This window comes from Rosa chinensis, chromosome 2 (assembly GCF_002994745.2).
Source record: "Rosa chinensis cultivar Old Blush chromosome 2, RchiOBHm-V2, whole genome shotgun sequence".
NCBI lineage: Eukaryota > Viridiplantae > Streptophyta > Magnoliopsida > Rosales > Rosaceae > Rosa > Rosa chinensis.
Genome location: NC_037089.1, coordinates 14,390,169 through 14,401,456, shown reverse-complemented (window position 1 = coordinate 14,401,456; position 11,288 = coordinate 14,390,169). Strand labels below are relative to the sequence as shown.

General features: G+C 42.0%; 1 protein-coding gene across 1 annotated transcript; it reads right to left on the bottom strand.

Moving 5' to 3' along the window:
* Nucleotides 1-8,437: 8,437 nt before the first annotated feature.
* LOC112187652 (calcium uniporter protein 2, mitochondrial) lies at nt 8,438-10,952 on the bottom strand. Its single transcript, XM_024326534.2, has 2 exons — nt 10,274-10,952; nt 8,438-9,184 (listed from the first exon to the last, which is right to left on the bottom strand). The coding sequence occupies exons 1-2, from the start codon at nt 10,856-10,858 to the stop codon at nt 8,684-8,686; spliced, it is 1,086 nt and encodes a 361-aa protein (XP_024182302.1). The 5' UTR covers nt 10,859-10,952; the 3' UTR covers nt 8,438-8,683.
* Between the last annotated feature and the right edge of the window lie 336 nt (nt 10,953-11,288).

Sequence of the window (11,288 nt, the reverse complement as noted above, 5' to 3'; positions counted from 1 at the left end):
GGTCTTGTGCATTGAGCTAAGTACAATAATGCGCCTATTGCACTCAAATAGGGCACTTCGGCCTATAATGGCTCTTCGTCCTCATCCCTTGGACGAAACGGATCTTTTCCGGGCTCAAGACTACGGCCGATCATGGGAGTACTCGCAGGCTTCGCTTTATCTTCATTAAAGCGCCTTAGAATTTTCTGAGTATATGCAGACTGATGGATCAAAATCCCATCACTACGGTGCTCGAGTTCTAAACCGAGACAAAACCGTGTTTTCCCAAGATCTTTCATCTCAAATTCGGATTTCAAGTATTTAGCAGTTTCCTTCAACTCATCTAGAGTTCCAATTAGGTTCATGTCATCGACATAAACTGCTACGATTGCAAATCCGGAACTTGTTCTTTTAATGAACACGCATGGGCATATTTCATTGTTAATATATCCCTTCCCAATCAAGTAGTCACTTAGACGGTTATACCACATCCGTCCGGAATGTTTTAATCCATATAGTGAGCGTTTTAATCTTATTGAAAACGCGCTCCGTGGTTTAGAGCCACTTGATTTGGGTAATTGAAGTCCATCTGGAACCTTCATATATATCTCTGAATCTAGATTCCCATAGAGATATGCTGTAACCACATCCATAAGCTGCATGTCAAGTTTTTCGGAAACTACCAAACTGACAAGGTAGCGGAATGTTATCACGTCCATTACGGGAGAATATGTCTCCTCGTAGTCGATTCCAGGGCGTTGTGAGAAACCTTGCGCCACAAGGCGGGCTTTGTATCTTACCACCTCATTTTTCTCATTACGCTTTCTAACAAAGACCCATTTATGGCCAACAGGCTTTACATTTGGGGGTGTCTGCGTTACAGGCCCAAATACCTGTCTCTTTGTTAGTGAATCCAATTCAACCTGGATCGCATCTTTCCATTTAGGCCAATCCGCTCTTCGTTGACATTCTTCAACAGAGCGAGGTTCGATATCATCAAATTCTATAATTCCTTTTGCAATATGATATGCAAATGCATCATCAATCGCAATAGAATTTCTATCCATCATCTCATGTACACTAGTGTAATTTATGGAGATCTCTTTATTCTCTGGAGTTGGTTCTGACATTGGAGCGTCCCCCAATGATGTCTCTTGGACATAACCATAATCCGGAATATTCTCATGAGATGGATTATTTACATCGATGATTAATGGATTATTTTGTGCCGAACTCGCTTTCTTTCTTGGGCGAGAATCCATCGAACCTATTGGCCTCCCGCACTTCCTGGCAGGAGCCGTGGGCCTAGCCACAATGTCACTACCACTGTGGACGTTGGCGCCATGCTCAAGTGCCCTTGAGGTGGCGTCATGTCCTCTAATTTTAGGGACATCAATCCTTGCAGGCACATTTGCAGCAGGTATGTGTGATCTCGTCACTTTAGCGATAACAGAAAACGCATCAGGCATCGAATCTGCTACGTTCTGAAGATCGAGAATTCTCCGCACTTCAATTTCGGACTGTGCGGTTCGGGGATCAAGATGAGACAGAGTGGGGACAGACCATGACAATTCCTGTCGTTCCTGTTGAACATTTATGTTCTTATCTCCCCCTAACGACGGGAAGACTGTCTCATCAAAGTGACAATCCGCAAATCTAGCGGTAAATAGATCGCCTGTCAAGGGTTCTATGTAGCGGATAATCGTTGGAGAATCATAACCAACGTAAACGCCTAATCGTCGTTGAGGACCCATTTTGGTGCGCTGTGGCGGCGCAATTGGCACATAAACTGCACACCCAAATATGCGTAAGTGTGAGACATTAGGCTCATACCCAGTCACCATCTGGGACGCAGAAAAGGGTTGAGTGGCAGTGGGCCTCAGACGAATAAGCACAGCTGCATGCAATATTGCATAGCCCCAAGCAGAAATAGGGAGATTGGTGCGCATCACCAATGCTCGAGCAACCATTTGTAGTCGTTTAATGGTGGCTTCTGCGAGACCATTTTGGGTATGAACATGAGGAACAGGATGTTCAACATCAATCCCAATGGACATGCAATAATCATCAAAAGTTTTTGATGTAAACTCCCCAGCATTGTCTAATCTTATAGACTTAATGGGATGATCAGGGTGGTGAGCCCGTAACTTAATTATTTGTGCTAGGAGTTTAGCAAATGCAGCGTTCCTTGTGGACAATAGCATGACATGTGACCAGCGTGTCGATGCATCAACCAATACCATAAAATATCGAAATGGTCCGCATGATGGTTCAATAGGTCATATCACCTTGGATTCTTTGCAAGAATGGTATATTTTCTTTGGTGTCCCTTGCATAGGATGGTCTCGATCCTAACTTTGCTAAAGAGCAGGCTTTGCAGAACGGATAATGGGCTCTAGAAACAACCAATGAGGATTTTGGTTGAGCCATAAAGTCACAATGGACTTTAGAAGTCGAAATTTGAGTCAGAGGAGCAGAGGTGGCGTCAAAGCCACCCTTGAGCGGCAGGGGGATGGCGGCGCCGGCTAGTGGTGGCCGGACTTGAAGGGGGAAGGCGCCGTGAGGCGCAGGTGCTCCTCCTTGATCCAAATTTCGAGTTTTACTTCCTTTTGTTCTGAAAAAGGGATGTCCGTGTGAAGTCTTTAATATACGGATCATCATGTCACGACCTGGGTGTCCCAAACGGTCGTGCCAAAGCCTATACGTGTCGGAATCCCATAAATCATCTCTCATGACATGGTTGGATTCAATGACTCGAATAGTGGTTGCATACAACCCACTAGAGCGACACATAAGTTTCTCTAATACTCGTTTATGTCCGTAGTCATTAGAGGTGATGCAAAGGAACTCTTGTCCATTCTCACAATGTGTTTCCACATGAAAACCATTGGCTCTTATATCTTTGAAATAATAAAGTTCGAAAAACATGTCTACGACATGAGATAAAATAAATCGATACTTTATTAATAATATCCAATGATGACACCAAAGTTTCGTGACCATAATCTAATCCAATATAAAAATCAAATCGTAGACAAATCGTAGTCACTCTATCCGTTCGGTAATTTCAATTTAGTTGTGAGCAGGTAAGGTAAGGCGAGATTTTGGTGGAGCGTTGCTCACTTTTAAAACCGTTCTCTCTGATCAAACCTTGCCTAGACATCACAAGTACTCTTGAGTACTCCTAAAGGGAAAGAGTTAATACAATAAGTCATTTTATTGATTTAAGGCATAATTGCCATTACATAATTCTTGGAAATATAAAAGACTATTCTAAATAAAAATCTGCGGCATGTTGTCTTCATCGCCAGATTTAAAGTCTTTGTGAACTCGATGTCTGGATCACCATAATGCGACTACCTTCGTAGGTACATTGCAAATTCAGGTCCATTGATCAGACGTTCCATATCAGAAATAGACACCATAAAGAGGATTCTCCCTTGATTGAGGCGCATTGGCGCAATATGCATAGTCCCTAAGACTAGTGGCGTTGGAAAGTGGTGCCCATGGCCAACGTTGGCTCCATGGTTTCCAACCCTATGTCCCTCAAAATCACACCTCCTACGGTCGTGTGATTGTCGCCTTGAGTGATTACCTTCTTGAGCATTTCGATCATATGGATCATGACGTCGATGGCGACTTTCTCTAGCCATAGGACGATGCTCTTGATAGCTATCTTGAAGCCTATCAAATCTTCTTTTCACAAGTTCATTGCCATGTCTTTCAGTAGTGACCATAGCTTCAATAAGCTGTTGAAAACTTGTGATCCGTCTTGCATTTACATGAGTCCGGAATAAGTCAGAGGACCTCATAGCATAGACGGGGAAGGTATTGAGGGTTTTCTCAATCAATTGGTCTTTTGTGATTGTTTTTCCACAGAGACGCATCATTGCTCTGATGCTGAGAGCTTCCGAATAAAATTGCATGACAGTGTCAAATTCAGAGAAGCGAAGATGTTTCCATTCTGCTTCTGTATTCGGAAGTATGGAGTCACGAACATTGCCATATCGTTCGCGAAGCGCATGCTAAAGCTTTATGGCGCTATCCTCATTTATGAACTCAAACTGTAGGTCACTATCCATGTGACGTTTCATGAAGGCAAGTGCCTTGGAATTATCTTTCTCAGTTTGAGGGTCTGGAGCTGTTTCTATAGGACAAAGCTCTTGGATTGTATGCAATAAATCACGGGCAATAAGGTGGATCTCGACATCAGTGACCCAAATTAAGTACCTTTTGCCTGCATAATCCAATGGAACAAAATCGAGTTTGTTTGTGTTTGACATCCTGAAAGATGAAACAAAAACAAGTTAGTTTCGGAGTCAATGCTTCCACGAAAACTAATATAAATAAGATTTCCGAGCTATGCTACCAAGAAATCGATTTCCAAGAATAATTGGATTAGACCGAAACAATGATGTTTATATGGTCGTTAATCGATGCTTACGGACGCTCTTAGTCCGAAGTCTTACGAACGCTCTTAGTCCGAAGTCTTACGAACGCTCTTAGTTCGTTAATTGCGTGAATCCCCACGATTCCGCTTTTCAAGAATCGAACCCACGTTATAAGAAAGGTGGGATGTAGAAGAAGGGAGGTTTTCAAGTCCCCGAGAAAAGAAGAAATATAAATTCCGAATTATAGTAACTTCAAAACTTACTCTTTTGAATACTTACTTGTATTTGGATCACGCGCGTGTCGATGCAGGCGTGATGGAGCGAAGCAATCCTAGTATAGGCGTGCAGCGAATGAGGGGCAGCAGGGGCTGCGGTGGTAGTAGTGGTGCAGGAGCAGCGGAGGCAAACTGCAGGGGCAGCAGCAGTGGTGTAGGGCTGCAGGTGCACGGGTGCGTAGGTGGGGCAGCAGCGTGCGCAGGTGTGCGCAGGGAAGCAGGGTGCGCAGTTGTGCGCTGGGCAGCAGTAGGCGCACGGGCGCGCAGACGAGCAGCAGGCGCAGGTGTGCGCGGGGCAGCAGCGAGCGCAGGGGCGCGGGGGCGAGCAGGTGGGCAGCAGGGGCTGCGGTGAAAGGCTCAGCCTAGAGGGCTGTAGGGGCAGGCGGGCTAGCAAGGGGCTAGGTGCTGCGGCAGTTTTGATGAAGAGGAATTCGGGTTTTGTTTTTGGTTTTTGCTTTGTGGCTAGAGTCGTGCTGATAACGTGTTTAAGTATATTGGTATTGAGAGAGATTGATGAGAGAAGTGTATTTCATTATAGAGAATAGGAGCCCTATATATAGGGATTACAAAGTGCATATTCTAAGAGTACAAGGATTCCTATTCTAACATGGAGTAGGAAACCTCTCCTATTACAACTATAGAACTTATCCTAGTTTGACTAGGCACACTAAGTGTCAATATCCTTCAACATGGGAAGAATTTTTTTATTAGTGTCTGACAATAAAATAATGAGTTCTTCTATTCATATCTCCACGTTTAATATGTAAACCTCCTCTAATTTTTGTAAGTATTGACGGAAAAAAAAAATATAGCCTAGCTCGCAAAATTGATTCTGACATCTCACGATGATATTAACATAATTAGAAAAGGCAACAGAGATAGATTCAAAGAGCACCCATTTTTTGCACTTACATAGTGAGATCGAGTTCGAGTTGATATGTAATTCTTAGACAGAAAGCAAGGTAACTAAGGACAGAAAAAGGGGCTGTTCAAGAAGCAAAACAATTGACCAAGATTGATTGCAAAATTCTTGCATTTATCAAACATGCATCTTGGGGGATTTGGCGATACAGTTCTTAGAATGAATTGGTTTTCATGCGTTTACTAAGGAATTTTTTTTTTCTTTTGTGAAAATTGAAATTACAAAAAAGTTGAGCTACTGGATATTGGCGGCACTGCAAGTGATTTGGAGGAAAAGATGTGTAAGCAAAAAACTGATATAAGAAAGGGACAAATCTAGAAGTTCAATGGAAAAAATTTGAAGAGGAGTGATGTGGGGGTATGAATAAAAGTACTCTAAAATGATTTATTGCCTAAAATAAAATCCTCTTACCAACAGAATAAATTGTCTTATTAATAATTGTAGTTGAAAATCGATTATTAGAGCCATTCAGGATAGTATATAGGTCTTGCAGACATTACGGAAGATTTTGATAGACTCTTGTCTCGTTGTCTTATAATATCATGGACACATCACAAAGCATATAGAGTCGCCTACGCAAGCAACTCCACTTAAAATAAATGCTTTATATCATTATCATCAACATTCGCTGCATTACATGAAAAGCTTGGTTGGCATGGGCCAGCACCAACACAGAGACCATTTCCTTTCACAATTCCCTCTTAGCTGATCGAAACGTAACCGAAGTGTGTAGAATGTGAAGTTCATAGTTTGCACAATTTGAATGACCAAAAACCAAACGCGTAGAGATCCAGTTTGATAAGTTCAGACCCAGATATAATTGAAAAAGATGGAAGCCCAGATATAAATGAAAAAGATGGAAGACCCTATGCGTATGCACCTAGCTTTGATGACAACTCTGGATAGACAATACCCTATTCCCTTACTCGATGTGTATATCCAATCCCCAGGCATATCTCCCTGTGAGGATAATCTCGCTGATTCCATTATATGATTTATCTCAAACTTCTATCTCCGATGATTTTAAATATCGAAAGCATATTTTGTACCATATTATACTTGAAGATCTAGTCTCGTCTAATCTTCTACTTGATTTATAATAAATAAGAAAATGTTGGCTTTGTGACCGTGGACATATTATTATATACAGTGGATTTCAGATGCGATGCGATTAGCAGCTAGCAACATTAAGTCGGTGGCAGGGTAGAGATTCCTGGAACGGCAAAATTAGGTCGGGGATTAATGTGGGTTTTGGATTCATGCTATGACGATAACTAGTTTTTAACAAATACAAGAACGTGATCATGTCCACATTCTGTTGCCTACCATCCAAACAGTAAAGCGACAATAGCCCCAGCTTCTTGGAAATTTCATGTGGTCATCTTCTAGGCCTAACCCTAGCTCTCACTGTCTTACTTGGACGGTGAGAAATTAGGACCAAATGGCTCGCAAGTCTATGCTATGGTTATGCAGACTCGTATTCATATTGATATAGATGGGTCTCTCATGGTCCCATTGTCCTTTTCCTAAAGGCAAATGCAGAGGGGCAATAAGCCTGTCCACTTGAACCTCCACTAGCTATGCTCAACTTTATAATCAGGAAGCCAAGAATGCATGCATGCGTCTGGTTCAGAAATCAATTCCATCACTTTAGTTCTTTTCTCTAATTCGTTAGCAAATGAGACTCATCCTCTTATTTCTCCATGACTCCATGGCATTTGCACATGTTATGGGTTCGGTTTAGCACAAGTTTCTTGAATATTGGTTGCTTCTAGACTCTAGTCCCATTGGTGGAGTTTGTGATGAGGTGGGATGCTGTCACTTTGTTTCATATCCCTCAACTCCGAGAAATTATAGTCCAAGGTAGTATAAGGTGTTCGATGAAGTGTAAATAAGCGCATGTTTCGTTTTTTATGAGAAAAAAAAAAATTTAAATCATATATTGAGTCGGCTACTATTGCTTGGTTTTTTTTTTTAGATATTAGGCAGTCTCGCAGACTCCATGCACCTCTCTTTGCACTCCGTTTCAGCTGGACATGGCCTTTCGCCTATTAAAGGTCCTTCTCAATGACATCCATCCAATATATGCCTTTCTTGCTTTATTTTTTATATTTAAGGTGTTGAATGAAATGCTTTAAATAAAAGAAAAATAGACAATAGGGCAAATATTTTTTGATTTCCTTGACTTCGGATCAAAACGAACGGCTAAAGGGAGTGCAGTGATTCAACTTTTGAAGAAATAGACAACTGATTTCCTTTCCAAGAACACCAACCAATTAACATTGTTTACAGCCTTGAATTGGGTATCTACCGTCAAATTATCTTTATTGGTGTGCTACAACTGTTGCTGCATAGTAGCTGAGACTTTAATTTTGGTTGGAGATTGCTATGGTTTTGGAAGCACATGTAGCAAGCCGATTTTTTTTTTTTTAATTTTTTTATTTTTTTTATTTTCAGTTACAAAAAATTTAGATGAGAGCTTGGTTACCGTCACCAGGACAAGCCTACAACTTCAACCTTAAAGGACTTACGTGTGACACGTACTTGTCGCACAACCCACATGTATAGATTTTCGTAGGAGACTTACAGATCACGAACCAACGAGGCCTGTTGGCAACGGAGATTGAACTCAAGTAGTTTCAACACTAGTCCGCCATTATCAAGTGAGCCAAACGTCGTTGGCACTTTAATTTTGGTTGGAGATTGCAGCCCATGTAGCAAGCCGATTCTTTTGAATCCATGATGTAATCTATCCTGTTCCCCGTAACAATGAATATCCCACTAACTTGGAAACCATATACAATGGATCTCCCTTCCTTTATCCATTTACTATAGTTAAATTAGTGGATTGTAACAATAGGGAAAGAAACTTGAATGAAATTGAGGAACAACACTAATTTCATTCATGAAATGGTTGTCAATCAGAGTAGTCAGTAATGTATATGATAAAAATGAAAAACTACAACAAGAAACACAAACACTCTGCATATCATTGTTTACAGAAAGCCGGAGGGGGGGGACTAAATTTCTAGAGTTAAAAACCTGTGGTTTTGGTGTAGCAAAATTGGGGTTTGTTATTTAATTTTTTTTTTCGTTGCCTCTGTAAATTAATCATTTTATAGAACATTGGAACCAAACTTCATTTGCATCCTCTTAGTTCCATCAAAAGCAGTTGATGGGTTGCCTAACTCCGATGAAGAAGAAGAGAACGGGTAACAAGCTTTTCTAAGCTCCTCATACCTACCCAAATCGAAATTGTGATCCTTCATCAATTTCTTCTGCTTGGCATCAAAACGGCTCTGGAAGAAGCCTTCGAAAGAGGGCTCTTTGGAGGTCCTGAGGAAGAAGGCATAGCAAGCCATGAAGTACATTGAAGTCACATAGAAACAGATGGGTTCCATCACATCCCATGAGAGTTCCCAAAAGGTCAGCCTCATGAACCCGGCTGTTTGGACAACGAGATAGCCAAGCCCCAACCACAGTTCCCTGCGCACCAAGGAATCGGCTTTCTGGTCTATTAGGGATTTCTGTTTCTCCATGTCTTCTAGCTCCTTCATTTTTGCATCGTTTGGAGTGGCCCCAGGGATGGGAATGAGGTCCTGGATTGCTTTTGCTACCTGCAGTAACCAAACAGTTTGAAACACATTTGGGCAAAGCATACTCAACCTAACAAGCTAGCTATCTTCATCAATCTTGGACTCTTATGCTCATCATATAACAGACACACTGAACAGCAATATTTTGGACTCATAAATGGCTCAAGCTAATCTAGATCTATGCCTGCCAATTCTTTAGAAAAGAGAAAAATCATAATTTTTTGAAGATTGAAAAGAATACTGAATTGGGTCATTTCACAATGAGGTAAGGGACAAATGGGGCTGAAGCATCAAGGATAAGACAGAAGCAAGGCCACCTACCCTACACTAAAATGGAATGTACTAAAAGATACCATAGAAGTAGTGCATGTTACCAACTAAGACACTAATAAAAAAAAACAACAAATCCGAGATCTATGGGATCATCTTAGTTTCAAAACACTATCCTATTCATCCATATTAGCATCACCTTGACACCACCACCTAAAAAAGAGTAGAAAGCAAACCAAACCCTTCCCACTTTACACCAGCCCCAGTTAAATAAAAATAACTTTACCACCCGAAATAATAATCACACACCTAATCTATCCAATCAACTTACTTATTCAACTCAGATAAAATTAGCCAAAAACTCTCCCTCTTCCTTGTGATATCAATTTATATTTTTTCGTGAAAAGGTTTTTTTTTGCCCTTTTATAAATAGAACCCAAAGAAAAAGAGGGTTATTTTTTTCTTCTTCTTGTGATTTTTTTTTTTAAATTTTTATTATTCACTGAAGGCTCCTCAAACACCCAAAGGTGAAAATTAAAATCTGCCACGGTAGAAACTGAAACGTGGGAACCCTTTTCACGTTTAAGAACTGGCCTGTTGAAGAAAACAAAATAATCATAAAAATTATATCAGTTTTCGGTAGTCCCCAAATCACATGCACTAAAAATTTATCATCAAATTCTACCACTCTCGGCCACACAGACCAAGACGTTCATAATTTATCTGAAACAACAGAGAAATAAAACAACCAAAACAAGAACAGGGTAAAAAGAAATTCATAAATCAATTAAATTTAGAACAACCATGGTAAAAATGTTTAATAGTGAATAAGAAATTAACCTGTTCGGGTCTGAGGCAAACGGCGTTTCCCAAAACGATAACGGAGCCACTCTCGTCCAGCGATTTCGCAAACCCGAGACCCAGATCCGGATCCGAACAACCCTCCGTGCAAATCCCAACAAACTCCGAATACGTCACCCACGTTTTCCTCACCTCCCGGAGTTTCGCCTTCACCGCCTCCATCTGCGCCACCCTCAACAACTTCCTCGTCTCCTCCGCCGTCAGTCCGGCCATGACAGCCGGCGCAGACACCATCTCCTTCTCCGGCACCGGCACCGGCGCCGGCGGAGCCAAACCGTCCAACCGAATCCGGCTTCCGGGAATGCCGACGGACCTGAGCTTTTCCATCAGGTTCTCGCCGATCGGAACCGACCAGATCTCCGGCTTCGCAACGCCGGCCCTCCTGTGAATGAACCGCCGGAAAATGGCATTGTCTCCCGGCTCGGGAGCGATGCTCGACTCCCGAGGCTTCGCCGCCGGCCGGAGATGCACCGCCGACGAGGAAATCCGGCAGTTTCTGAGGGTTTGGGTCGAGATCTTGGAGATATTGAAGATGCGCTCAGCTAGGGTTTTCTTGAACGCCATAATTAGCAAAAGTCTCGTTCTTTTTTTTCTGGTTTTAGAGAGAGAGAGAGAGAAAATGAACTGGTTTTCAAGCGCAATTAACAATGGAGGCCTCTGTGGATTATATAGGTGTCCCAATAACCGGGACGACTCCGAGAATTTCAAAATATCGCGGTATTTTCCGGGAAGAACGGGTTCTCGGCGACTAGATGTGAACATATGCCCTACATTCGGGAATATTCGTTGCTTGGTCTCCAACGGACATTAATCTCTTGAAAATATCGTCCGCGGCGACTAGAGGCCGATTTATGCGAGATAAGGACGTTGAGGTGGGTGATTCATGGCCGTACAAGTGGCGAGGGAGAAGGGGTTACTGTCCGATCATGTGAAAAATTAATAGTAACCTGCGCTGATGTTGACTGGGGTTTATGGTGGACTCGCGGGGGCGACA